We start from the raw sequence: 27,033 nt of genomic DNA, 5'->3' as shown, positions 1-27,033 counted from the left end.
AAGCTCTGGACATTCTCCCTCACCCTAGACAGGGATGCCCGAACCACTGGGCAGCAAGGGTTTGGGTGGCACGCTTAAGCTGTGGAGATGTAGTAAGGACACCAGCTGGGAGCGAGCGGAGCCCACTGAGTTCCACATGAGCAGGGCAGTTCTAGGCCTGTCGAGCCCAGGACCCCAGGCTTTGCAGTCATGGCCTAGTCTCAGTCCAGTGTAGATTCCTTTGGTGGCTTATGTCCCTGGTCAGAACCCCGTATTCATTTGCATAATGATCAAAATCTCTGCCCCTGTAAAGCCAGTTTCCCTGTAAGCTGCTTTTCTCCAAAGAAATACTTCTATGTTCTAAGTTGAAAGTCCTAAATTTAATTCACTGAATTTCATGGATTAGAAGGATGAGTTTTTCTATCCCTTCATACTACCCTCCAGATTCCTTAGTATGCTAGACAAATTCCAGAATGACTTTATAAGGAGACACCAATGGAGAGAAAACGTTTATTTACATAAAAAACGTGAGTGAAGGAAGAAGAGGCATATGAGAACCAGATGAAGGTGGAAGAATCTTGGTGGAAGAAGAGAAGAAGAAAGGCCATCTGGGAATCAGGGAGAGGAGAGTGGAGGTGCTCTCGTTGCCACAAACATGTTCCGCTGTTGGCCTCTGGACCCATCCTCCCCGGACTTCTCTTCCCATAGCTCCAGGTCTTACTGCTGGCCCCCCTTTCTTGTCTCATAGCCCCAAAGTGCTCCCTCCCCCAAACCCAATGGAGTGAAGCTTCATACTCAACTGTGCTTGGCAGTGACAAATCAGAAGCTGCTACTTTTTTTTGGAGCACTTAGTGATTCTGACACCCTTGGACCGCCAGGAACAGCTCCTCCTGCTGCCAGAGGATTCTGGCTTTTCTAATAAGGAAGGTCCTGGCCAGTCAGTCCAAGAAGGGCCTGGGTTCTCTTCCAGGCTGGGGTCCGTGCAGAAGTGCTCCTCGGGGTGGAAGGTGCTGCTACAGCAGGGGATGTCACTTGAGTTTCCAGGTGTGTAGTCTGAGCAAAGAACGGTGAAAGAACACTCAATGCTCTGCCTAGCCTAGGCGCAGAGCCTCTAACCCTCCCTTAACCTTTCAAAACTGAAGGTGCCAGTGACAAGCCCACTCTGGTGGCATGCCTTCCTCCTTTCCCAGGCACCACAACCCTCCTCTTCCCACCCCCACCACCTCTCCAGATCAGGCCATCCCTCCAGTCCCACCTGTGGTTGAAGCGGAAGGTGCACACTCTTCACACTCCCATTTCTTATTGTTGGATCTAAGAGAGGAGCAGTCCCTGTGGGTTCCGTGGGATCCGCATGTAGCACAAAGAACAAGGCGCCACCTCCTACAGAAAGAGCCAAGGAAGAGTTGTGTGGGCAAATAGAGTACTACCTCTCAGGATGTTCGCTCTGGGTCAGGCCTGTGCTGAAGGCTCCCCAGGCATTTCTACTATACATTTTACCCCTAGTGGATGTGTGGCTCAGAGAGGCTGCGTGCTGACCCTAGGGCCTGCCTTCAGGCACAGCCATTTGCAAGGTGGATTTACAAAGGAATTGGCCCTCAGTGTCTCTCCATTGGGCACAAGGAGAAGCAGACTTTGCAGAGAAAGACCTGTTCACCTGCACATGAATGAGTCAGGGGTTGGTTAAGGATGGGACTTAGTAACTGTCCGCAGGCAGAAGAGCTTTTCTGGCTCACAATAACTGTGCCGGAGTCTAACTCTAAGATGGCGACGGTAAGAGCTCTTTCTCAGCCAGGAGCCCTTCCCTACCCTTCGTCCTCAAAGCTGTCTCTGCCTTGTTCATACAGACAAGTGGGGGCATCACAATGCTGATAGCGCTGATACAACTCCGAGAAAGCCCCTGGCTCGAGTTCCCAGGCGGCATCTCTGCAGCGGGAGAAGAAATAGTGAGTAAGCAACACACATTCAGGTGGTGAATCTTCATCCACCGGGCAAGAACCAGGAAGAACTAAAGCTAGGCACAGCGAAAGAGCTCAACACAGGCTGCCGGACCACTTTCAACAAGGGTGGGCGAGTGGCGTGGAGAGGGCTGAAGCAGGCTGAGTGAAACATGGGGGTTCCTTAGTTCCACCCTAGATCCAAGAACCCAACCCCCCAGGGAATTCTGACTCCCAAGGTACCCTTTTCCGAACCCTCTTCCTCCTTATTTCTTTTGATAGTTGAAAAGCGCTCCCTCTACCCCTTCCCTCTTCACTGTGTTTCAGTCAGTGCTTCTGAATTGGTCCCTTCCAGTTTGAACCCATGCTGAGAATCTGCATTTCCACCGCAGGTATACTGATTCAGAATCTACTTTAACAAGATCCCCCGGTGATTCTTATAACTTCCTGAGAACTTGTTAGAAATGCACATTTTCAGCAGGGGTTCCGGAAGGAACCAGTTCAAAGCCCTGATTTTAATGCCTTGCTTTGTCTTCAAGGAGCTATGGTGGTGCAGTGGTTAAGTGCTAGGCTGCTAAACCAAAAGGTCAGAGGTTTGAACCCACCAGCAGCTCCACTGGAGAAACATGTGGCAGTCAGCTTCTGTAAAGATTATAGCCTTGAAAAATATGGGGCAGTTTTGCTCTGTCCTATTTTTTATAGGATTGCTATGAGTCAGAATCAATGGGATGGCACACAACAACAGCTGCTTCTTCACTCTCTGAACTATCCTCACACTCACCTCCTCTCTAGATCTCAGCAACCCACTCCCTGGGAGTTTCTGCATTAGAATTTCTACTACCTGTCTGGAATGTGAATTCCCATTCTTAGCATTTCTTGAGGAAACTCTTCTCGATTGTTACACTGTGGACATTTGAAGAAATGTTTTGCTGACGTGTGGGCATACTTCTGTAAGAGAAACGTGGGAGAGCTTTGTCTTGGTAAACATTGCCTTTCACCACCTTCTTTCCACCCCCACCCACATCCCAAAAAGAGCACATCATTAACTGGTGAGAGGGGAAGGTGAGAGCTTGGCTGGGGGCTCTGGGGGAAGAAGTGGGGATGGGCTACCCGTGGGGGCTACAAATTTGGGTGTTACACAGTCACCTGGGACAAATGGCTTTCAAGAGAGTTTCCAGGTGAGCCTCAGCTGTCGTCTTCAGCCATGGGGCTTGGCAGTTCTGACCCAGAAGGGGTCAGATACCTGGGTATGTTTCTTTTTCTTTCATTCCAGGAAGCAAGGCTGATTTTGAGACTACAGACTTACTCTAGGATGAGCCTCTTTAGCAACCTGAGGCTTTTGCTCAGTCTGAATCTTATCATGGGTGAGGTCCTACTCGCCAAGCATGACCAAAGGCCGGGCTGAGGTTCCTCCAACTGCCTGGAACCACCTGCATTCAGGCCTCCAGAAGGGAGCTCTGAAGCTGAGATGCCCCCACGCATTGCCAGGCCATTGTGGTTCCAGGCAGAGAACTAGAGCCATTGTGGAAGGTAAGAGGACAGAGAAAGCCCCACCTGTATGCACTTGCGGTGGTAGATGGTTTGACTACAACACGGGCTCTGGATGTTTTCAACACTCGCTTGGGATAAATCTTCACAACACAAGACGCAGCTTTCCTCCCCCATGTCCCCCCGTTTGATGTCCTGTGTTGGGCGATGTTTTCCACAAAATGATCTGTGTCAGAAGAACAGACTTGGTTTCTGATTGTTGACTGATAGTGTTTCCAGGGACCTGGCCTAGGAAGGGCAATCAACCACCCAGGCAGTGCTCAGTGAACATCCATTCTCATGAAGAGGAAGCAAGGGCGCAGAACACACCTTCTCACGGCTGCTCTCTCACGGAGCAAAGCTCCCGGGACTGTCTCCACAGCCTCCGTTCCTAAAAGCCCACTGAGCTCTGAGCAGCTGTCTAAGAACCCCAGCTGTTTGTAATTTAAGAAGGGGTTGGGAAGCAAGAAGTAACCCCCATGAAATGTCCAAATTAAGACACTGTTTCCCATTACTGAATGGAGGGGCAGACCGACTGCTAAATTAACACAGGCCGGTGAGAACCAAACTCTGATTTCATTAACAGCTAAAAAGCAAGTTACAAAAAGGCAGCTCCACTTTCCTCCTTTATCACTTACTTGTACTCTCCAAAAAATTGTGAAAGGCAACCCCTTTCTTGGCCACAAGGCAGATGGAAGTTTCTGACGCAATGATCTTTCTGGCAGTGGATGGCAGCTCCCTTTTTCTTGCACACAAAGCAGATCTGCAAATGAGATCGCAGCCAGTGCTCAGGACCCCAGGAAAGACAGACGGCCTGCAGTGCATCATTCTATGGGATGGAAACCCTGCGAAACCACAGCACTCCCCTCCCTCAGTGCTCCTGAAAGTGCTGGGGCTCCTGAAGCTGAGCTTCAAGCAGCACAGAATTAATCCTCCTTTATTTGCTCGGGATGTTGCTCCCTCTCCTAGTTTAGGCCGTGACCCCCCAGAGGAGTACGGAATTTAAAGGAAGGACCTCTTGGGAAATCCAAGAGTCCTTTGACTTCTAAGCAAGCAACCAGGGAAAAGAACAGAAACAGAACGATGAGAAGGATGTGAGAAGAGGCAGAGAAAACCAGGCCTACCCCAAGGCCCCCATTTCAGGGGATTCTAACCTTCCTAGAAGCCCGGGCTGCCTCTTTTTTGATGTCTTCAGGCAGGAATCCATGGAAACCTCTGTTAGACTGGCCCCTCTGAGGCAGCTTGCTAGATAGGATCTGCGGGCAGCAGAACCAGGCCGTCAGCATTGGTGATCAGTGACACAGTGCAGTAGGGTGTGGAGGATGCCAGGGTAGGCAGAGAGCTAAGAAACCGAGCTTGGTGGAATATGGACTGCGTTTAGAGTGTCATTTCTTTAACATAGGCTCATACAGCACTATGTGTTGGGTGCTCTTCTACGGGCCATTCAAATTTTAACTCATTTAATCCTTGTAACAACCATAGGAGGTAGGTTCCATAGTAAAACCTGTCAAAGATGGAACCTCTGGAAGGCGGAAGCCTATCAGAGAAGGAAAACTCAAATACTTTCCCTTAATAGATAGCAATGGAAAAGTAGGTAAGACTGCACACTGTCAAAGCAGAGACCTTGCGAGACCCAGAAAAACAAGGCAGTCCCATTGAGTTCCCACTCTCACAGGTTTCATTGTATTATCATCTCATTTTATAGGAACGATGATGTGACCTGCTCAAGGCCACAGAGCTCTAAACCCTGGGCTCTGTGCCACCTTCGTGCTGTGTGCCTCTCATTTACTGAGGACTGCTGTCGTGTGTTGGGCGCTTAGGGGAAAACGCTCCCTGTGTACTGACTCATTTTATGTTCACCACAACCCTGTAATACAGATGCTAGTGAGGATCCAATTGTAGGCTCCTCAGATTCCACAATGAGGTGCTGCAGGGGAAGTGACTCAGCCAAGGTCACACAGCGAGGAGGCAACAGGGCTGGCATTCATCCCCAAGCCCACAGAACCCACACTGTCACCCCTGCTGCTCTGCTGCCCCAAATAAATACTCTTGTCAGGGCGTATTCTGTACAGGAAAGGAGACACAAGCTCCTGACTGTAGACATTCTGCGTTTCAGAAGGGGAGGACTTGCACTGCACTTTCCTTTAAAAACATACTTTAAAGGGTCTTTTGTTTCTAAGAAGTCCCCAAAGCAAAGTCTGAAATGAGAAATCAAGGACACAAGTGGCTAAACTGATCTGTTACACAGGATGGTAGAATGTCAGCACCACCTGCCCCCTCCCCCACAACAAGAATGTTATGGAATATTGGGGAGGGTGCTGGACTTCCTGCAGTAATGATGTGAAATGGAAGCTCAGGTTATTAGATTTTAACGTTTTAGAAAAGGTGACCCTAAAGGCTGGGTGATTTTGAGGTCACTTGGAATTAAAGCTGTATGTTCCCAATTATGTTTTAAACATATAAAATATATACTTTAATACTGATTATTTCAAGTTTTTAAGATCATATGAATGGCTTCTATTTTCTTTATATTTTTAAGTATTATTCATGTCTTCTACAAGGGGCATGTATTATTTCTATAAACAGAGAAAATCAATAATGAAAGATTAGAAACAATCTAAATGTTCTTTAATAGAGGTTTGGTTTAATACTTTCTGGTACACTCATACCAAAGCAAACCAAACAAAAACCCATTGCCATTGAGTTGATTCTGACTCATAAGTGACCCTACAGGACAGCAGAACTGCCCCATGGAATATTAATTAGCTATTTTTTTTTTTAATTAAAAAAGAGATCTATATGTTGTATATGGAACCAAAAAACCTGTAGCTGTTGAGTCAATTCCAACTCACAGCAACCTTACAGGACAGGGTAGAACTGCCCCACAGGGTTTCCAAGGAGTGGCTAGTGGATTCGAGCGGCTGACCTTTTGGTTAGCAGCCAAGGTCTTAAGCACTGTGCCACCAGGGTGTCTCTATATGGAAAGCTCCCCCAAAATATATTACATGAAGAAAGCCAGATTCAAAACACTAAGTACAGTATGTTTGCTTTTATGTTAAAAATGTATATGCTTACAAATGCATCAAAATTAACAAAGTCCTGACACCAAAATCTGACAGGATTCATGACAGGAAAATTACAAACTGGTCTTTCTAGTGAGCATAGATGTTAAAATGAAACAAAATGTCAGCAAATTGAACCCAGCACTATAAAAAAGCATAATACATCATGACCAAGTAGGGTTTACAACAGGAATGCAAGGTTAGTTTAACATCAAAGAAGTCAACCAATACAATAAACTACATTAACAAAATAAAGGAGAAAAATCATAATCATCTCAACACATCTAGAAAAGGCAGTTGACAAAATTCAATACACATTGATGATACACTCTGCAAACTAGGAATAAAAGGAAACTTCCTCAATTAGATAAAAGGTATCTACAAAAGCCCTACAGCTAACATCATATTTAATGGTGTAAAACTGGCTGCTGTCACCTGATGTTGGGAACAAGACAGGGATAGCCACTCACACCACTTCTGTTTAACATTAGGTTGAAGGTCCTAGCCAGTACAATAAGGCAAGAATAAAAAAATAAAAGACATAAAGATTGGAAAGGAAGAAGTAGAACTGTCTTTATTCACACATGACATGATCGTGTACACAGAAGATACTAGGGCATTTACCAAAAAACAAAACCAAACCACTGAACTAATCGGTGAATTTAGCAAGATTGCAAGATATAAAGTCAATGTACAAAAGTTAATCGTACTTCTATATACCAGAAACAATTAACTGGAAAATGAAGTTTTAAAATGTTATTTATAATAGCATAAGAACCACAAAATATTTAGGAATACATTTCACAAAAGATGTGTAAGACCACCTCACTAAAACCACAAAATACTCCTGAGATTAAATTTTAAAAGACTCAAAAAAGTAGACATATACCGTGTTCATGAATAAGATTCAATATTATCAATTTTTCCTAAACTGATCTATAAATCCAATGCATTCATAATTCCAGTAGTATTTCTTTAAAGAAAAATTGACAAGCTTAATAAAAAGTTTATATGGGAAAGAAAAAGACCTATAGCCAAAACAATCTTGGCAAAGTTTGGAGAATTTACAATGCTTAAATTCAAGATAGTATAAAGCCACAATAATCAAGACAGTGTGGTATTGGTGTAAGGATAGACACATAGGTCAATGTCATAAAATAGATCATTCAGAACTAGATTCACAGATAAATGGTCAGTAGATTTTTGAAAAAGGCACCAATGTATTTCAATGGTTAGGCAAAGATTTCTTGGGACACACAAAAACACTAGCCATAAAAGAAAAAAACTGGTAAATTGGACTTCATCAAAATTAAAAACTTTTGTTCTTCGAAAGGTACCATTAAGAAAATGAAAAGACAGGCCACAGATTGGGAGAAAATAGTCAAAATACCCATATCTGAAAAAGGATTTATATCCAGAATATATAAAGAACTATTACAACTCAATTGTAAGACAAACAACACAATTTTTTAAATAGGCAAAATATTTGTATGGACACTTGGCAAAACAAAATGTGTGAATGGCCAATAAGCACATGAGAAGAAGCTCATCATCTTTAGTCATTAAAGAGATGCAAATTAAAACTACAATGAGATATCAATACACCCCCAGTAGAATGGTTATAATGAAAAAGACTGACAATACCAAATTTTGGCAAGAATATTGTGCAACTGGAACACTCATAAATTGCTAGTGGAAGTGTAAACTCATACAACCACTTTGGAAAATGATTTGGCAATTTTACATAAACGTATAGTTAGCATACAACCAGCAATTCCACTCTTAGGTGTTTACTCAAGAGAAGTGAAAACACATGTCTACAAAAAGACTTGCACATGAATATTCATAGCAGCTTTATTCATAGTCCCAAAATGGAAACAATTCAAATGTCCATCAACATGTGAACAGATAAACAAATTGTAGTATATTCATGTAATAGAATACTGCTGGAAAATAAAAAGGATCAAGATCTGACACATCCAACAACATGGATGAATTTCAAAATCACTATGCTTAGAAAAAGCCAGACACAAAAGACTGCATACCATATGACTGCATTTACATGAAGTATAAGAACAGGCAAAAGTAATCTATGGTGACAGAGATCAGAACAGTGATATCCCGGGGGAACTGACTAGAAGGGAGCAAGAGAAAACTTTCTGGGGTCATAGAAATGTTGCTTATTTATTTTTCTTTTTATTGTGCTTTAGGTGAAAGTTTACAGAGCAAATTAGTTTCTAATTCAACAATTTATATCTGAATTGTTTTGTGGCTAGTTGCAATACCTGTGATGTAACATTCTTCCCCTTTCACTCCAGGTTCCCCGTTTCCATTTGTTCCATTTTCCTGTCCCTTCCTGCCTTCTTGTCTTTGCTTTTGGGCAGGTGTTGCCCATTTGGTCTTACATACTTGGTTGTACTAAGAAGCAAGTTCCTCATGTGTGTTGTTATTGTTTGCTTTATAGACCTGTCTCATCTGTGGCTGAAGGGTGAACTTTGAGAGGGACCTCAGGTCTGAGTTAAAAGGGTGTCAGGGGGCCACAGTCTCCAAGTTCCTCTAGTCTTTGTCAGACCAGTAAATCTGGGCAATGTCGTTTATTTTGATCGAGACAGTGGTTACATGGGGATACGTTTACCAAAATTCATCAAATTGTACACTTAAAATTGGTACATTTTATAGTATTAAATGATATCTAATGAAAAAAAGAGTATTGGAGAAAAAATAACTAGAAGGACAGTTTATCAATAAACTGTTGATAGCAGCTTGTAGAGAGGAAGGACTGGGAATATTGTTTGGGAGGAGACTTACTTTTTGTTGTTCATACTTTATACTGTCAGGATTTTATACCCAGTACATGTATTACTTTTACATATTTTACCAGGTAACTGTATTACTTTTATAAAACTCGATTAAAAAAAAAAGCTATTAAAAAAAAAACACACCAAGCAAACAGGGCTATGGACCTAAGGCTGGATGCACAAATGAGAATAGACTGTAGAGCAAAAGCCAGAGGATATTCAAAGCAAAGGAGACTTTATACTCACAAGACAGAAATAATGCACGCCAAGATCCTCTTTCTGAAGAAATTCCCCTAATTTTTCAGGATCCCCAGGTTCTTGAAGGCATAGCCGACAGACTGGAAGAGATCACGTTAAGAATTAACTACAGGTTTGACTCAAGTTGACCATCAGAATGAAAGAGAAGAGTGGGAACACAATCATGTAAGCACAAGATGGAACAGAGTATCAGGAAGAGGTTCATTTTGGCAAGGAGTCGAGGTTGGGAGGTGGTGTTACTTGGCATAAGCTAGACTTTTGTATAATTATGGTCACATTGAAGGAGTTGGCTGCAAGTGTTCATTTCTTATCTCAAGTAGCTTTATTTTAATTAACTTGTTTCTTGAACTTTAGACATGAAATTTTAAAATTACAGATCCCAACTTCTTGAGGATATTGGAGAATCTGGGAAGTAGGGTTGACAGTGAGAGAAGCAAGTTCGCTGCCCCACACAGGTGGCCCTCTTTGCTGAGGTCAGGAGGCAATGGCTGAACAGAACCTCTAGTTCTTACCAGGCCCTGAAGATGGCTTCCTCTGGGTTACCCTCCTAGTCTTGGCAGATTTTCTATACAAGAGAAGGGAGACGTACAAGATGATCTTTGAGGACCCTGTCGACCCCCTTTCTAAAATTTTCCTCTAAATGCCTTCCATGGGTCTGATGAAGGACCAAAACATCTAAAGACCATGACATCAGTTTCTTTTCATAGTTCACATTTTTTGAAAGCACCAAACATACCCACTAAGTTATGTGAGGGTTGGGACCAGATCACAACTGTCTTTCTGTCCCCAGTTCCTATAGGTGCTCAATTCTAATGACTGAATGAACGTAAGAACAAAAAAAAAAGAACAAGACCCCTTTTAATCTTTTACCGCTTCTTCTGCCGTGTACTCGGAATCTCAGGTTGTACTGACTTCACAAAGCATACTAAAAATGGTAATAGTTAACCTTGATTGAGTATGTCCTATTTGCTAGGCATTATTCTCAGCATTTTATATGTATTAACTCAATGAATCTACAGAACACTCTAAAAAGCGGGTTCAATTATTACGCACATTTTCCAGACAAGGAAATTGAGGCATAAAGGAATGAAGTAACATGTCCCAAGTCACGAAGTTAGCAAGTGTCAGAGCCAGGCTATGAACCAAGGCAGTAGGACTGCAGAGCTAGCACTTTGCTACTAGGGACGACCCTGGGGTGATAAGTTACTGGGCAGCTTCTAGGGTCATTTGAAGGTGCCCAACTCCAGCCCCCAACACCATGCCAAAGAGGGCAAAAAGTGCAGCATTTACTACAGGCCATTGGACAATTTCTCCCAAACTCCCTAATGTCACCTACTCTACCTCAATCTTTGGTGTTCCTTCTTCTTTTCTTTTATAGTCTTCATTCGCAGCTGCCTCTCTCTCCTCTCTTGAATTCTTCTATACTATTGCTACAACAATTCAGGCTCTTCCAGCTATAAATATAAGCAGGGCTTAGTCAGCAATTTAATTCCACATTTGATTATCAAGTTCTATGGGGTCAATCAAACCAATGGTGCCCTTCACCTCCCAAACAAGTGATGGAATGAGGGACTCACCCTGTATCAGTGCTGATAACAGCTGATAACTATTAAGTCATGCCAAAAACTGCTCTAGGTGTTTTTACATGTGTTAACTCATGCAGTAGGTACTACTACTACTACCCCCATTTTCGAGATGAGGAAACTGAGACACAGGTTAATTAACTTGTCCAAGGTCATAGTAAGTAATGTATAGGTGGGATTTGAACCCAAGTACTCGGCGGTAGTAGGTTGGGTTAGCCTGGCTCCAGAGACCAACACTAACTACCATGTTATACTGCTATCACACAGCAGTATAAGAACTTGGGACCATTGCTTGATGGAGCTAAGTGGTTCTTTATTTGTACCCACTAAATGCATGATGTCAGTCTAAAGACTAAGGTGCACCTGACTCAAGCCATGGTGTTTTTAACTGCCTCACATGCATGCAAAAGCTGGGCAGTGAATAAGGAAGACCAAAAAAGAATTGACACCTTTGAATCATGATGTTGGTGAAGAATACTGAATATATCATGTACTGCCAAAAGAATGAATAAATCTATCTTGGAAAAAGTACAACCGGAATGCTTCTTAGAAGTAAGGATGGTGAGACTATGTCTCACATACTTTGGACATGTTATCAGGAGGGGTCAGTCCCTAGAGAAGGACATCATGCTTGGTAAAGCAGAGGGTCAGTGAAAAAGAGGAAGAGTCTCAACGAGATTGACACAGTGGGCACAACAATGGGCTCAAGCATAACAACTATCATGAGGATGGCGCAGTGTTTTGTCCTGCAGTATATGGGGTCACTATGAGTCAGAGCCGACCCGACGGCACCTAACAACAACAAATGCATGAAGTAGCATCCAGGAAAAAAAGGCTACTTTTGTCCCCAAGCATGGGTGCCTTAATTCTACCCAGTAAAAGTTAGATAAGGTAGCACCTCCCTGGGAACAAAAGCCTGTGGGATTTGGGCTGACAAAGGCAAGCAACAACAAAGCAAGCACTCTGCCCAGTGAGAGACAGCCTACTGGCAAAACCCACCCCTAAGAAGGACTCTACCTAGTCCAGCATTTCTTAGAAGAGCTGAGTAAGTTAGATCATTCTAGAGACATAAGCTCCAGTGCCCACGTCCTCAGATCACGGTTGAGAACATGAGTATCTTCAGGGACTTTCAACTATTCTGCATGAATACAACCACTAAGACAATTAAGCAGTCTGAAAACCACGGCTATGCCACCCTTCCTATCTTTGTGTTTGCTCAATCTCCTCTCCCGACCTATGAGTTGCAGTTGCAGAGGTAATGATGTTGGTGCTTCTTTCCCAACAGGCTGGAAGAGGAGCGAGTAGGGCGTGCACTAACTATGCCATCCCCAGGAAGAATCCACTCTGGCAGACTACGGACCAGCTCCCAGCCGCTGGGGATAGATACATCGCGACCACCTAGCAATAGAAAAATGAAACCTTGACACTTCAGTTCTTTGCATCGCTGGACCAAGACGTTCCTTGAATAGGATTCTGTGCACACTGGTGGTTGCAAGTAGATGGGACGATCTTCAAAACATTTGCGCTGGGACGTTGCAAATACGGGCTTCCACAAGCTGCTCAGTCCGTGATTTCCTAAACGGGCGGATGCTCCCTTGAAAGTTACCAAGTTGTTTCACTGGATAAACGCTGGGTAAACGCTTGTTGATAAAATTAAAAAGAAAAAATAAACGTGTTCGGCCCCGCCGCCGCAAGAGTACTAAACAACGATTTATTTGGAAACTACGTGTCGGTGTGGCCACAACGGTCCCTCGGAGGTAACAGCCAAAAAAGGGGCTCAAGGAGCATTCCGCGGGTGCCGGACCAGGCTCATGTCGCGCCTGCCAAGCCGCTGGTGCAGGGCCGGGCCGGAGGTCGCCTCCGCCGCTCCCTCCTCACCGTAGCGCCCGGCCCGGGACGCCCGCCCAGCTGTCACTGAGGGCGCCGCTGTCCCGGAGCTTTATTCGTTGTCACAAGCCGTGGTAACTACCTCACGGGCGGCCGCCCCGCGCGGTGACTGCGCCGGCTAAAGGGGCGAGCGCGCTAACGGGGGCCGGGTCACGCGGACTGCGACCCACGGGAACCACAGCGTCGGGGACGACCGTGGCGCCGACCGTTGGCAAAACCGGACCGCTAACGGCCGCGAGCTAACGGCCGCGCGCCATCATGGCCCGACCCCTTTCTCTAGCCCCGCCCCTGCCCCGCCCCTTCCTCCCTCGCGAGCGCGCCGGCCTCCGAGCTCGTGCTCGCGCTGGGGTCCGGCCGACGCAACACGAGCCCAGGGGCGGGGCGGAAGCCGTCGCTCCGTGGTGACGTAATACCGCCGGCGCGGGCGGGTGACGCGGCGGGGCCCGTTGTCTGTGTGGGGCTGAGGAGCCCCGGGGGCGACAGGGGCTCCCGGCGGGGGCGGCGGTGGGTCGGGAGGGCCTGGACATGGCGCTGAGGGGCCGCCCCGCGGGAAGATGAATAAGGGCTGGCTGGAGCTAGAGAGCGACCCGGGTGAGAAGGGGGTTGGGCGGGCCGGGGGCTAGGGGGGCCACGGGTGGGCCCATGGGCAGGCACACGTCCGCGGGAACGCGACTGTCTGACCCTGTCCGTCTCTTGTCGCCCCCACCCAGGCCTCTTCACCCTCCTGGTGGAAGATTTCGGTGAGTAAGAGCCTCTTCTGGCCGCCGGACCGGGGCTGTGGTCGCCCACCCCTGTGCCTGCCTTCTTCAGGGCCAGGGGCCACCCTGCCCGACCGCTTTCCTTTCCTGTTCGCAGGTGTCAAAGGAGTGCAGGTAGAGGAGATCTATGACCTTCAGAGCAAATGTCAGGGGTGAGTGGCTTGGCGCCAGGGCCTCCCCTCACACCCGGAGGGCTGGGGAAGAGTGCCCCTCGAGGGAAGCAGTATCAGCAACCCCAAGTTGTACAGTCTCATTAAGGAAACATCCCTTCTCTATGGGTATTCTCTTTCTAATCAAGCCGATAGCCTCTCAGTATTCTCTCAGTGCTTCCCTTTCTGCTTCCCCCTCATCCAAATCCTGACTGTCCTTCAGGGGTACAGTTCAGATGCCTTTCCTGGTCTTGCAATAGGAAGTCCCTTCTTGCCATCAAGGTCGCGTAGTGCCTTTTCGCAGCTGTAATTGGTTAGTTAATTACAGCTTTAATGTGCCCATGTGTGTCTGTGGTTTCAAATCTCACACAGGGACCTGTATGGATTGGTTGGCATGTGGTGTTTGACAAGGCTTCTTCTAGGTGGCCTTCCTCAGGTTTTCGTTCTGGTGGCCCCACAGAGTAGAGGGGTGGGGAGACTGCTATGGTGACATCTCAAGAAGTCTGCTTTTTTGTTTCATGGGAAAGAAGGGGCTGGTGTGTGTGTTTGTTTTCTTTTCTGGCCGCATTGGGGCCCAACCTTGGAGTCCATAAGGGAGGATTAGCGTTTAAGTTCTTCATCAGACAAGAGTTTTGGTTCCCACCTTACTTTGTGTTCCTACCCAGTCCTGCCCTGGGCCGTCGATTCCCTCTTTTCTTCTGTTATCCAGCAATCATAGGCTCTAGGTGTGAGGAGCCTGGGTGGACTCCTGGAGCACCACAACCAGAAGTTGATGCCTGGCTTTGCCTGCAGTAGACCTCTGGGATGGGAGCACTCAGGACCACTCAGGGGGCCTAGTGTCAGGAGAGAAGTGGGATTCTGGCAGGGACACCTGAGTGGTAACAGGATGCAAGGGGAGAGAGGGAGAAAGAAAGGGATGCTGATTGGCTTTGGCCCCCTCGGCTTATCTGGCTCTGCCCCTTACTTTCCCCAGCCCCGTATATGGGTTCATCTTCCTGTTCAAATGGATCGAAGAGCGCCGGTCCCGCCGCAAGGTCTCTACTTTGGTGGATGATACGTCTGTGATTGACGACGAAATTGTGAATAACATGTTCTTTGCTCACCAGGTCTGCTGGGCTCTGTGCTCTGTCTGGAGGGTGGGATGCTGCCATTTTCTTTGCTTGAGAAAGGGAAATGGGAGCAGGCAGGAAACCCTTGTGAGAAGATACTGAGCTCTCATTCACTACCCTGGGAACACCTTTAGGCAGGTTGGTGTGGAGTTGTTCCCCACTCTGCATCCGCAGACACCTGGTGAGTATTTAATTGGTGTTTGTTGAGTGAGCAGATATTGGGCCAAGATGAGAAAAGCTTAGGGTTGTTGTCCAGATATGACTGTCATTTTCTGAGTCCTTATTCCCAGTGAGTATAGGCTTGAGGAACTGGGGTGAGGGGTGCAGCATATGGCTGACTCTTCTTGATTTCACAGCTGATCCCCAACTCTTGTGCTACTCATGCTCTGCTGAGTGTGCTCCTGAACTGCAGCAATGTGGACCTGGGGCCCACCCTGAGTCGCATGAAGGACTTCACCAAAGGCTTCAGCCCTGAGGTAGGCTGTGGCACCTTAGTCCAGGCTCACAGCCAGCTGTGCACATCTGACCCCCAGGGCTGCTGGTAATGCCACTACATGGCATTTGGCCCTTCGTTATGTTTGACCCTTAACATAATTGGGTAAGGCAATTGGTTTTAAACCAGAGAAGGAGGCAGTCCTAGAGAGGGAAGGGACTTTTCCTAGGTGACACCATGTTAGGGCCTTTTGTGTCAGGACTTTTCCTATTAGGCTGTGTTGTTCCCAGTGTCCACTGATTACTGTACAAAGTCAGTAGAGCCCAACTTTTTGGTGCTCCAGCGCTCTCTTCTACCCACTACTAGTCCTTTAGAAGTGTCAATCTATACTTCAGATTCCTGGAACGCCTCCAGGCCTGCTCTCTGGAACTGTGCCCCCACCCAGAGGCCTGTCTGAGAAGTTGTTCTGACGTGTCCATATTTTCTTTTCTCTAGAGCAAAGGATATGCAATTGGCAATGCCCCGGAGTTGGCCAAGGCACATAATAGCCATGCCAGGTGTGTGGGAGCTGTGGCAGGCAGTGGTGGTAGTGGGGGTTGCCCCTTTTTGGGTCCTGACTGCCTTTTCCTAGGCCTGAGCCACGCCACCTCCCTGAGAAGCAGAACGGCCTTAGTGCGGTGCGGACCATGGAGGCGTTCCACTTTGTCAGCTATGTGCCGATCACAGGTCGGCTCTTTGAGCTGGACGGGCTGAAGGTCTACCCCATTGACCATGGTAGGTACCATGAGCTCAGGGCCCACTGGGATTCCTTTGTTTGCGTCTTAGAGAACTGGGGCTCAGGGTCCTCAGGTACTTGGGGACCTGGTGGCAGGGAGTAGGTGTGGAGGACATTTGGTTCTGGCCAGGATGGTACCCTGCACTGCCTGCCCTTGACTCCTTGGCTCAACTGCTCTTCTCCATCCTCCTTCCTGTGGCTGGCCTGCCCGACTCAGGGTTTCCTGCCTACTGACTCATTGGCTTGGTCTTCTCTAGGGCCCTGGGGGGAGGATGAGGAGTGGACAGACAAGGCCCGGCGGGTCATCATGGAGCGGATTGGCCTCGCCACTGCAGGGTAAGGGCCCTGTGCCTGCCCTGCCCTACCCTCTGGAGCTGTGCCCCCTTTGGGAGGGACAGAGGAAAAGGAACCATGGCAGAGAGGGATCAGGTGACTTGTGCAAGGCCACATGGCGAATCTGGCAAGGTCAGGTTTACATCCTGGACTCCCAACTCCTTGCCTCATTTTCTCTCTGGGCTGCCTGTGGCCTGTGCTCTGGGATGGGCCAGAGGAGGGGCAGGCCTTTTCGGGACCCTGAGGCGGCCCAGGTATGCTCGCTCACTTCCTGACAGGCTCCTCACACAGCTTATTGAAAGGCACCAGCTCAGGTGTGTGGTGTACATGGCCAGCCGCTCCCACCTATTAGGGTGGGGCCTGTACCTATGGCTACAAGTGTGACTGCAGGGAGCCCTGCCAGGAAATCTGCCTCAACCTGATGGTGGGTCCAGGGTCGGGGCTGCTCTCACGGCTGGGGCTGTGACTACAGGGAGCCCTACCATGACATCCGCTTCAACCTGATGGCGGTGGTGCCTGATCGCAGGATCAAATATGAGGCCAGGCTTCACGTTCTGAAGGTGAACCGTCAAACAGTGCTGGAGGCCCTGCAGCAGGTGGGTGCCCCTCCTGGCTGTCCTCTGCCCAGCCTGCTTGGCCATTCCCACCCGTTCCCACCCCCACTGAGGCATCTGTTCCTGATTCCCATATCACTCTCTTACGGGTTAGGGTTTCAGTGAGCTACTTCCCTTTTGCTCCCTCTGTGAGGAGGGTGGGACTTGGTGGGGAGGTGTGTGTAGGAAAATAGATCTAAAAGGAGGTGTGGGTTTGGCTAGCCTATTTCCCTGTGAGTGGGTGGGCAGAGCCGAAGCTGTTTTGCTGCCCCTCAAGGGCTCTTAACTGCCCCATGAAGTGGCCTGGGTCTGCCCTCACTCCTCTGTACCACCAATTCTGTTTTCAGCTGATTAGGGTAACACAGCCAGAGCTGATTCAGACCCATAAGTCTCAGGAGTCTCAGCTGCCTGAGGAGTCCAAGCCAGCCAGCAGCAAGTCCCCCCCAGTGCTGGAGGCAAGCAGGGCCCCAGCGGCCTCCGAGGGTACCCACACAGGTACTGGGGCTTGGGGCCTCTCTTATGGGCCTCAGAGCCACCCCCTCACAGATTGATCTGGGAGGCCACAGGGGGCAAGTCTTTCTGTGGATGGCCTTGGGCAGCAGTGCAGAGGGTCCTGTGGGAGGTCCTGGTGCCCATAGCTCTGTGCCCTGGGATGTGGGGGAGAGCAGTCCTCTCCTAAAAGACGGCTCCTGTAAAGGGCTGCTGTCATCACAGGCCCTGGGCCTCTTTGTAATGCACGCTCCCTCTCCTGCTGTCTTAAGAGGCCTTTTTCTTTTTGCCTCCCTTTCTTCCTGTCTCGTCTCTTACCTGTCTCACCGTGGGCTGACTGTGGACTCAGAGCTTGCTGACTCCCACTTGGCCCCCTGGCTCAGCTGCTGGGGAGGGAGCGGGGAGTAGTGCTGTGTCCCAGGACTGGGAAAAATGGTGGGCTGGGGACAGCTTCCTGGAGGATTCCAGCTGAAGGCCCCGCCTGTGCTCATTGCCGTGTCCCAGATGGTGCAGAGGAGGTGGCTGGTTCCTGCCCACCTGCCCCGACCCACAGCCCTCCCAGCAAACCCAAGCTGGTGGTGAAGCCTCCAGGAAGCAACCTCAATGGGGTTCCCCCCAACCCTACCCCCATCGTCCAGCGGCTGCCAGCCTTTCTGGACAATCACAACTATGCCAAGTCCCCCATGCAGGTGAGCTGAGAGCACTTTTGCTTTCCCTCCAGGCTTCTCTTGAGAGGCTGAAACAGGCAGTTTCCCCAGGTAGTTCCTTGGTGTCTGCCTTCTGCCTGGGCCTGGGTTGCCAGGCTTCTCTGTGTCAGAGGCCCCCGTAATGGCAGGGTTTGGGGAGGCAGGGAGAGCCCCTCTGACTGTAAGCTGTGGTGTTTAGGACATACACCTTGGTACAGCTACCATTTAGGACATACACCTTGGTACAGCTCTATGATTGGGTTCTGCTGGCAGCATAAAGGCACGTGTTTCGGAGCACTCTGTCTTGGAAGCCTTCTGTAGACAAGTGGTGTGGGTGGGAAGCAGCCTGCCCAGGAGCCAAGAGTGGGCGCTGGAGCACCCGGAAGCATTCACCACACAGCCTGGAGAACCAAGTTAGCTTTCTGTGTGAGTGCTGGGCCTGGCCTGACTGGCCCTCTGCTCATGACTGCCCTGGCTTTCTCTGCCCCAGGAAGAGGAAGACCTGGCAGCAGGCGTAGGCCGCAGCAGAGTCCCAGTCCGGCCGCCCCAGCAGTACTCAGATGATGAGGATGACTATGAGGATGATGAGGAGGATGACATGCAGAATGCCAGCTCCGCCATTAGGTCAGCCCTGGCTCTGTCAGCGCGCCAGGCTCTGGGTGCTGTGGAGCCTTTCCTGAACCTTCCAGCCTGTCTGAGAATGCCCTTCAGCAGATAATGCTCAGCACTTACAGCATGCAGGACCCTGGGGAGGTTGGCATGAAGGGGCTGACCCAGGCCCCCAAGGAGTTGGTGGTGGGCTTAGGGCAGGGCTGGGCACGTTAACACCAAGGCATGTTCTCTTGGGTCCTAAAGGATTGGATGAGGCAGGGATGGAGGAGAAACAGGTGGGCAGCTTTGCAGGAAGACATGCCATTGGCAATGGATGTGAGGTGAGGTGGTTGGAACAGAGGAAGTATTCCTAGATGATACACAGCTGCGGCTTAAGTGCCAGGCTGGGCATGGCTGGGTCAGGCTGCTTGGCCCCAGTGTGAGGAGCTTCTTGGGTCAGTCCCTGGAGGCCAGGATGTGTTGAGGCCATTCTGGGCTCTGCTGAGTGGTCACCTAGCCTGTGCTCTCGGCTCACTTTCCCTTGGGCCCTACAGATACAAGCGGAAGGGACCAGGGAAGCCAGGGCCCTTGAGTGGCTCCGCGGATGGGCAACTGTCAGTGCTGCAGCCCAACACTATCAATGTCCTGGCTGAGAAGCTCAAAGAGTCCCAAAAAGACCTTTCGATCCCTCTGTCTATCAAGACGAGCAGCGGGGCTGGCAGTCCGGCCGTGGCAGTGGCCACGCACTCGCAGCCCTCGCCCACGCCCAGCAATGAGAGCACGGACACAGCCTCCGAGATCGGCAGTGCCTTCAACTCGCCCCTGCGCTCGCCCATCCGCTCGGCCAACCCGACGCGGCCTTCCAGCCCTGTCACCTCCCACATCTCCAAGGTGCTTTTTGGCGAGGATGACAGCCTGTTGCGTGTTGACTGCATACGCTACAACCGTGCTGTACGTGACCTGGGTCCTGTCATCAGCACAGGCCTGCTGCACCTGGCTGAGGATGGTGTGCTGAGCCCCCTGGCACTGACAGGTGGGCCTCGGGCTGCTCACTAGCCACTTGGTGCACCTTGTAGGGAGGAGGGAGGTGGCTGGGTGACCACTCAGTGTCCTGTCCTGAAGGGTCTTCTCGTGCCTTCTCTCCCCAGAAGGTGGGAAGGGCTCCTCACCCTCCATCAGACTGAGCCAAAGCAGTCAGGGGTCCAGCAGCCCAGAGGAGAAGGAGGTGGCGGAAGCAGCAGACAGCAGAGAGAAGACTGGGCTGGTCAGGCCCGGTGAGCCCTTAAGTGGGGAGAAGTACTCACCCAAGGTGAACTTCCATGACATTCTCTTGGAGCTTCCAGTTCTGACAGGGAAGGGCCTGGGGCACTGCTGCCCAGGTGCTGGGTTCTTAATTGGGATTTTGGGGTATGGGTTGGCTGGAGCTAGGCACATGGAGTGACAGAGGGCCTTAGTAGACCCCATGGACCGTGGTTGCTTATCCTTCCTTCCCATAGTGGGGCTTTGGCACTGGACGGCGCCCCCCATGGTTGCAATGCTGGGTTTTGGCAGGAGTTGCTGGCACTGCTGAAGTGTGTGGAGGCTGAGATTGCAAACTATGAGGCCTGCCTCAAGGAAGAAGTGGAAAAGAGGAAGAAATTCAAGGTGGGTGATCTCTCTAGCTGCCTGGTCCTCTGCACCTGCCAGCTATCCCAGAGGTGCTGCCTCCTGAGTCAGTTGCCAGCTGCTCTGGGGAGGTGGGCTCTGGAGCCCTCACCCTTCTCCTCTCCCGCAGATTGATGACCAGAGAAGGACCCACAACTATGATGAGTTCATCTGCACCTTCATCTCCATGCTGGCTCAGGAAGGTGAGGGACAGACTGCTGCATCTTACCTGGCATGTCCCTCAGGTTCCCCTCCCTCGGGCAGTGAGGGCTATAAGAGTCCCAGCTCCTGGCCTGAGGCTGGCCATGCAGCCACCCGCTCAGGGTCTCTGCCTCTCCACAGGCATGCTGGCCAACCTGGTGGAGCAGAACATCTCAGTGCGGCGACGCCAAGGGGTCAGCATTGGCCGGCTCCACAAGCAGAGGAAGCCTGACAGGCGGAAACGCTCACGCCCCTACAAGGCCAAGCGCCAGTGAGGACCGCTGGCCCTGACTCTGCAGCCTGCTCTTGCCGCGTGGCCCTCACTAGGGCCCCTTCCTTGCCCCACTTCCCTTCTCCCAGTATTACTACATAGTTCCAAGCAGAGAGCCCAGGCCCTGGGAACGGGAGCTAGGCCAGGATTCTTGGTGTTGTGCCCTAGGGCCTGGCAGGGCAGGGCAGCCCCATAGTGCTCAGGAAGCAGCAGCTGGCGCTGGGGCTGCGAGATGTTGCGGCTTCCTCCACAGCCGGCTGTGGAGTGGCAGATCCTGGCCCTCCCGCCTTGGGCAGCAGAATATATATTTTATCTATCAGAGACGTCTATTTTTCTGGGCTCCAACCCATCTTGCCACTGCTGTGTTGACATAGCTGGCTTCCCAACTCTGCTTTTCCTCCTATCAGCTGTCGTCCAGGTGGGCCATGGTCCTTGTACCACACAGGGTCACAACCACAAGGTCACAGCTGGAGGCATGGGTGGGTGGTGGGCCTTGTTGCTCTAGCCCCAGTGCCAGCCTGTCCTTGTCTGAGGAAGCCAGCCTCCTTTTTACTCATTCTGGAGAGCTGTGCACTCAGGGACCCCAGCTGCTGGGCGGGACTGGGGCTGTGTGTCCCAGCAAGGGCGGCAGGAGCAACCTCCCTGGGGTCCCACGGCCTGATCAGAGACAAGTGTTAGAGCTGATGGGTGCCTGTTAAGCTTGTCGAGACTGCTCTCCATGGCAAGGCCCTGGGCCCTTTGCCTTCAGTGTTGTGGCCCTGGCTGTGGGCCTGCCTCAGGCTCCAGGTCTCTGTCCCTGGAGCCTGCGGGCTCACAGGAGCCTCTGCCCAGCCCTCAGTATTACTATGTCTCCCTCCTGTAAGGGTGGGGATAGCAGAGGCAGGGCTGCTTGCAGGGAGCTGGCCCTACTCAGCTCTCCTGTCACACCAGCTTCCTCAGCCTCTGCAGGGCACTCGGGGGGTGGGGGGGGGGCAGGCAGCAGGACTGAGACAGCCTGCTGGAGCCCTGGTTCCCAGGGGGCCTGATGCTAGGGGTGATGAGCCCAGCACTGCCCCTGGAGCTCAGCCCCAAACAGCCCAATGGCCTCTTTAGGTGGTTCTGAAGGTGACCCAAGCAGACCCTTTATCTGTACATAGTGACAGCAGGGGGGCGGGGGGGAGGGGCTGGCAGGCATGACAGCTGCCTCTCCTGACGCCTCTGGCCGGCCCCTGTAAATACCAGATCAGTGAATGAATAAAACTCTGAAGAAACGGGCCCTCATGTGGCTGCTGGCTAGCTCTTTAGGCAAGGCTGCTGTGGAAGTGAAGGACCTGACTAGACCTGGGCCTGAGGCCCCGTGACCGGAATGATGAGGGGCATTCCTGGGGCATCTGGCCCTCCCATCCTGGGGCAGAGTCTTTGGGATAGGCATGGGTGCACTCTGAGGGGACGGGGGCCTACACCATTCAGCAGATGAGGCAGCTCTGCAGCCTGGAGAGGTGCTGGGGCTTGGTCCCAGCATCTGGTCTTGCCTGGCTCGCCCTCACTGGATGGGGTGCTAGGACCTGGGGGGCCCACGTCTCTTGATGCATTTGGATGGGTACAGCAGCCCAGAGCTGCCACCTCTGCCATTCTGCCTCCTGCTGACCACATTCAGCCTGCCCTGCTTCCCTGGCGATGAGTCCTACAGAGGGGCTGAGCGAGTGGCTAAGGCTCAGCTGGACTGCTTTGAAAACAACTTTAATGCTTCCACCACCCTTCTGTCCGAGTCTAGTAGTCCAGGGCACAGATGAGAGCCACGCCACGCTTTATCCAGTGTCGCTGGGGGAGTCTGGTGGGGATCTCCACGGCAATGACATAGTTGGTGGAGTGGCCTGTGGTTGATAGCGTTCCTGGAGCAGGCAAGGATAGGGGAGTGTTAGGCCATGCTCTGCCACGACTACAGCAGGGACAGGGTAGAGGCAAGGGTAGTGGGCCCAACAGACGGAGGAGGCCCTGATCCAAGAGGAGTCTGCCTGATGAGCGGGTTTGGCCATGGCTGAAGCCTGCTCTGGGTTACTGCAGTGGGTGTTGAGGATGGGGGTGGAATTGACACCTTTGCTCATTCATTCTCTGACAGACCCAGCCCAGGCCATCTCCTTTCCCGGCCTCAGCTACTCTCTCTGCATATGGCAGGCTTGGGCTCATAGGTCCCCAGGACCCAAGGTGAGTGCTGCTGAGGGAGGCAGGTGGAGTGTGAGCCCAGCCGCAGGGCACTGCCTGCCTACTGCTAGCTTGGCTCTCTCCTGGCCCATATGGTCTCAGGAGTGCTGACTGGCCTCTCTGCCTCTTTATCCAGCTAACCTGGGAAGCCTGACTGGCCTGTGCTGGGCCAATCCCGAGTCCCCACCTGTGGTGTAGGCTCCCCACCCTGGGCCTCATACCAGCACGGGTCAGCGTCTTGTAGATGGGGCACAGGTAGAAGTTCTGGTCCTGGGCCTTGCGGTTGGGCACTGGCAGGAGCCAGATAATGGCCATTTCTGTGTATAGCTCTTTGGGACGAGACTCAGCCAGCTGGAAAGCCACTGGGTCCCAGCGAGCACCTTCCAGGAATAGTCCGTAGATGTAGCACCCCTCTTTAGGCCGTTGCTTGATCTCCGACAGCGACTGGGCCATCACCTGTGGTGGGCACACAGATAACTCCTCGCCCATGCACACACCTGAGTCTGGGTTGGGATTTGGGTCGGGGGCATGAACTCCATGCTGACAGCTGCTGTCTGCCTGCCCATCACTCACCCACCATGCTAGCAAGCAGCCTGTAGTCTGCCCCTATGGCCTTCTCTTGGGCTCATGGCCTCTTCTGGCCTGGGTCTTTCTGGATTTTCCCCAGTTGCCTGGCTACCCCTCCTTTGTTCCTGGGTCCCCCAGCCAGCCATGACCTCTGCCCTGCCTGCCTGAGCCATACCCTAGCCTGTCCCCTGCCCTAGCCCTGGCTGTATCCAGACCTTGAAATCAAAGGAGATGGTGTCGATGGAGATGACTGACTTGCGGGCAAAGTTCTGCAGGGTGCCTGTCAGGAAAGCCTGGGGGAAGAAGAAGCCACTGATCCAGAAGACAGCTGGGATGCCACCTTGGATCCAGGTCTGCAGGAAGTCCAGGCGCTGCAGCAGGTCCATGACCCATGAGGACAGCGGCTTGAGTGACGGGTAGGCCTTGGCTATCCAGAGTTCAGGCACGGCATTGTTGTACAGGCTGGCAGCCATCAGCTCCAGCTGTGAGGACATTACTACCAGCCCTTTGAGTGCCTTGAGCAGGTCCCTCAGTGTCTCTGTGATCACCTGCAGCAGCCGGTTGTACCTATGGGGCCAGTGGCCAGGAAACAGGCAGTGGGCCAGGGCCATGTGTCACTGCCTACACTCCCTAGCTCAAGACCATTGACAGAAAAACAGTGGTAGAATGTAGAGGCTAAGAGGATAGAGCAGGGTCAGATGGACTGTTTATGAATCCCAGCTCTGGCCCTTTGCAAATGTATGATCTTGGGCAGGTCTTTTTGGGCCTCAGTTTATTTGTCTGTAAAGTGGGAATAATAAGAATGTGTATGAATGAAGGAAAAGATGTATAGTACCATGGTGCTGACCCGGGACTGAGGGTGCAGGGGGATTACCTAATGACCTCCTGTACTAGCACTGTGTTCATTGACTCCTCATACAGCACGGGGTAATTGGCCATTACCCACTGCAAGTTGACGGGCTCAGGCACCTTGAGCAGGATGTTCTGGGCCACTTCCTGCACTATCTGTGGGGGCAGAGGGATGCTGGGGGTCAGAGGTGGCCCTTCCTAACCCCTTAGGATTCCACATGCACAGAGTTCCTCCCCACAGGGCCCAGCCCTGCCCAGCCCTTGGGCCCCTCCTCTTGCCCCATACACCTCTTCTCGGCCTTGGCCACCCGCAGAGGACGATTTGGGTTGCAGCTGGATGATAGAGCCCAGAAGGGCGAAAGTCTCATTCTGGGCAAAGGTGATGTTGGCGTTGTCATGCAGGCCGAAGATCTCAGGCATATCGTTCAGCGGGAGGCTCTTGATGTAGGAGAGGTAGCCCTGGGGAGTAGGAACGCCGCAGCTGAGCCCCTACTTTGCTCTGCCCTCAGCCTTTGGAGTGGCCCTCCAGTTGAGCACCTCCCCCACTTGTCAGCCCTGCTCATAATGCTTATATACCTCCCTGCTGGTCTTGGAACTCTACAGTCTTTGAGACTCTGTGTGGTCTATCCCCCACTTCTGTCCCAGCCCCTTCTCACCTCCATCTTCATCCAGCTGCTCAAACGTGTCATATACCATCTTGCCACAGGCCTTTTGCATCTTATGACCCACAGTCTGGAACACCCAACCCAGCCCCATCTTTGCCCCTAAGATCTCACACATCTTAGCTGAAGTATCATTTCCTCAGGAAGCAGGTTGGGTTAAGGTCTTGGAGGAGAACTTCACTAAGCCACCCTTCACTGCCCCAACCCTCACTAAGTAATCACACCCTAAGAGTGGCTGAGAGATGAGAGTTGACCTCTCCACACAGAGCATGAGTGCCAGGGGACAGGAAGTAGGTCTGTCTCCTTCACTGTGGCTATCTTGGTGGGGTGGATTAGTCAATGAAGAGCTTGAAAAGGAGCTAGTGGAGGGCAAGGGCAGGTCTCCCCAGGACGCCGGCCTCGCAGGTCCCCCATGCAACTCGGGGCAGGCTCACGTTGAGGTCGTAGGTGGGCTGGATCTGGTGGTAGACGCCTGAGGCGCTGTAGCTATGCTCGGGGGACAGCACAGCGGGGTTGTAGAAGTCCTCCAGGATGTTCATGACACAGCGGCGGTCCCAGTCGTCGGTGACTCGGCCCCCGTAGTTGATCTCCCCTGCCGTGTACTTGAGGACCTACGGGGTGGGGTAGGTGAGGGCCCTGCAGCGCCCCGGCCCCCGGGCCCTCTTGTCCCCGGCCCACCTTGTAGGGAATGTCGGTGTACTCATCCAGGAACATCTTGAGCTGGCGGATGCAAATCCGCAGGTCTCCGTCGGTGAACTCATAAGGGATGTTGAAGCCCAGGGGCCCAAACTTACGGCGCTCCAGTGCATTCCCGTGGAACAGGCACAGCGACAGCAGCAGGGATTTGAACTCAGTCACCTGTGGGAGGTGGGGGAGGCAGGGATGTTAGGAGGGGGACCTACCAGGGGCCCGGGGAGGGGAGCACGTGCCAGCTGTGCCTCACCTTCTGACAGGAGTTGAGGAAGTCGTCCGTGAGGCTGCTGTAGGACTTTAGCAGGTTGGCCTTGACACCTCGTGGTGGTTCGATGGTCATCTTGGAGCCATTCTGCAGGATGGACACTGGGAACTTGTTGCTGGGCAGGCTGGTGAGCCACAGGCGGAAGTCCCGGTGCACCTGGTGGCCACAGCTCTGCATGAGCACTGAGATGGAAACCTGGTGGCCACCCCAACACCAGGTGCCCTCCTACCCAGGGACCCTGGGCCCACCCTTGGCCTGACTCCATCCAGGAGTGGGCCAGGTGAGGCCGCACAGGCCGCTAGTTAAGAATACGGGTTTTTGGCCAGTCCCAGGATCACTGGTCTGTGCTGGGTGGCCTTGGGTAAGTGACATCACCACTCATAGCAGTAACTCCAGGGCCACTGAGAGGATTAAATGAGTCGATTCACGCTACATATGCCAGTTACTGAGTGCTCGCTCTGTGCCCGGTGCTGGCTGAGTGCTTAGCAGGATTAGCTCATGGACACCTGCATCAGCTCCAGATAATTCTGCGATTACTCCCTTTGGCAGAGCGATCTGACAGGCAGGCGGCACACCTTGTCAGGGTTGATGTGCTCAATGAGGCGCTCCAGGGCTGGCATCCAGCTCGGGGCCAGGTGGCAGTTCTGGAAGAAGACCCACTTGCCCCTCTCTATAGAGCTGCGCATCATGGCTTCTGCCCGGGGGCCCTGTGGGGGTGGGGGCACTGAGTGTTGGGGGCCAGCAGGCCCTTCCCCC

At 51.5% G+C, this 27,033-nt stretch overlaps 3 protein-coding genes across 8 annotated transcripts in view; 1 reads left to right on the top strand and 2 right to left on the bottom strand.

Moving 5' to 3' along the window:
• Window positions 1–752: 752 nt before the first annotated feature.
• Window positions 753–13,286, bottom strand: PHF7 (PHD finger protein 7). Of its 2 annotated transcripts, XM_049863189.1 has the most exons (11): window positions 12,561–13,286; window positions 10,900–11,012; window positions 10,071–10,123; window positions 9,547–9,638; window positions 4,595–4,696; window positions 4,079–4,203; window positions 3,468–3,627; window positions 2,755–2,861; window positions 1,786–1,902; window positions 1,235–1,359; window positions 753–1,032 (listed from the first exon to the last, which is right to left on the bottom strand). In XM_049863189.1, exons 2-11 carry the CDS (start codon window positions 10,941–10,943, stop codon window positions 809–811), a joined length of 1,149 nt encoding a protein of 382 aa, XP_049719146.1. In that variant the 5' UTR covers window positions 10,944–11,012; window positions 12,561–13,286; the 3' UTR covers window positions 753–808. The 2 variants fall into 2 exon arrangements, with proteins under 2 accessions (XP_049719146.1, XP_049719147.1); XM_049863190.1 differs by lacking the exons at window positions 1,786–1,902; window positions 12,561–13,286 and having other exon boundaries at window positions 10,900–11,286.
• A 169-nt stretch (window positions 13,287–13,455) lies between these two features.
• BAP1 (BRCA1 associated protein 1) lies at window positions 13,456–22,659 on the top strand. 2 transcript variants are annotated; one of them, XM_049862507.1, is made up of 17 exons: window positions 13,456–13,619; window positions 13,739–13,768; window positions 13,884–13,938; window positions 14,909–15,041; window positions 15,401–15,520; window positions 15,973–16,034; window positions 16,109–16,251; window positions 16,510–16,588; window positions 17,058–17,181; window positions 17,526–17,673; window positions 18,172–18,356; window positions 18,844–18,977; window positions 19,499–19,977; window positions 20,093–20,253; window positions 20,496–20,588; window positions 20,719–20,791; window positions 20,931–22,659. In XM_049862507.1, the coding sequence occupies exons 1-17, from the start codon at window positions 13,583–13,585 to the stop codon at window positions 21,062–21,064; spliced, it is 2,190 nt and encodes a 729-aa protein (XP_049718464.1). In that variant the 5' UTR covers window positions 13,456–13,582; the 3' UTR covers window positions 21,065–22,659. The 2 variants fall into 2 exon arrangements, 1 of the variants encoding a protein (XP_049718464.1); XR_007514419.1 differs by lacking the exon at window positions 20,931–22,659 and having other exon boundaries at window positions 20,441–20,588.
• Window positions 22,637–27,033, bottom strand: part of DNAH1 (dynein axonemal heavy chain 1) — an 81,092-nt gene continuing 76,695 nt past the window's right edge. For all 4 annotated transcript variants that reach the window (XM_049862502.1, XM_049862504.1, XM_049862503.1 and 1 more), the window contains 9 exons: window positions 26,853–26,984; window positions 26,263–26,433; window positions 25,998–26,177; window positions 25,754–25,930; window positions 24,946–25,116; window positions 24,683–24,813; window positions 24,024–24,375; window positions 23,463–23,697; window positions 22,637–22,931 (listed from right to left, as the gene is read on the bottom strand). In XM_049862502.1, the coding sequence (XP_049718459.1) occupies window positions 22,810–22,931; window positions 23,463–23,697; window positions 24,024–24,375; window positions 24,683–24,813; window positions 24,946–25,116; window positions 25,754–25,930; window positions 25,998–26,177; window positions 26,263–26,433; window positions 26,853–26,984 (1,671 nt within the window). In that variant the 3' untranslated portion in view covers window positions 22,637–22,809. The remainder of the gene's footprint in view (window positions 22,932–23,462; window positions 23,698–24,023; window positions 24,376–24,682; window positions 24,814–24,945; window positions 25,117–25,753; window positions 25,931–25,997; window positions 26,178–26,262; window positions 26,434–26,852; window positions 26,985–27,033) is intronic.

Source organism: Elephas maximus, chromosome 20, assembly GCF_024166365.1.
Source record: "Elephas maximus indicus isolate mEleMax1 chromosome 20, mEleMax1 primary haplotype, whole genome shotgun sequence".
In the NCBI taxonomy this organism is placed as follows: Eukaryota; Metazoa; Chordata; class Mammalia; order Proboscidea; family Elephantidae; genus Elephas; species Elephas maximus.
Note: the sequence above shows the minus strand (reverse complement) of the source record. Positions and strands in the feature narration are given on the sequence as shown.

What these genes read in the sequence shown, in the direction of transcription:
- PHF7 (XM_049863189.1), bottom strand. Translation starts at nt 10,943, where the DNA reads ATGAAGACTATAAAAGAAAAGAAGAAGGAACACCAAAGATTGAG. An exon ending in CAGCCCGGGCTTCTAGGAAG is followed by an intron (nt 4,204 to 4,594) that starts GTTAGAATCCCC and finishes TCTCATTTGCAG; the next exon opens with ATCTGCTTTGTGTGCAAGAA. An exon ending in GACAGCTTTGAGGACGAAGG is followed by an intron (nt 1,360 to 1,785) that starts GTAGGGAAGGGC and finishes CTCTTTCTGTAG; the next exon opens with GAGGTGGCGCCTTGTTCTTT.
- BAP1 (XM_049862507.1), top strand. Translation starts at nt 13,583, where the DNA reads ATGAATAAGGGCTGGCTGGAGCTAGAGAGCGACCCGG. An exon ending in CCTCCTGGTGGAAGATTTCG is followed by an intron (nt 13,769 to 13,883) that starts GTGAGTAAGAGC and finishes TCCTGTTCGCAG; the next exon opens with GTGTCAAAGGAGTGCAGGTA. An exon ending in GGTCTACCCCATTGACCATG is followed by an intron (nt 16,252 to 16,509) that starts GTAGGTACCATG and finishes GGTCTTCTCTAG; the next exon opens with GGCCCTGGGGGGAGGATGAG.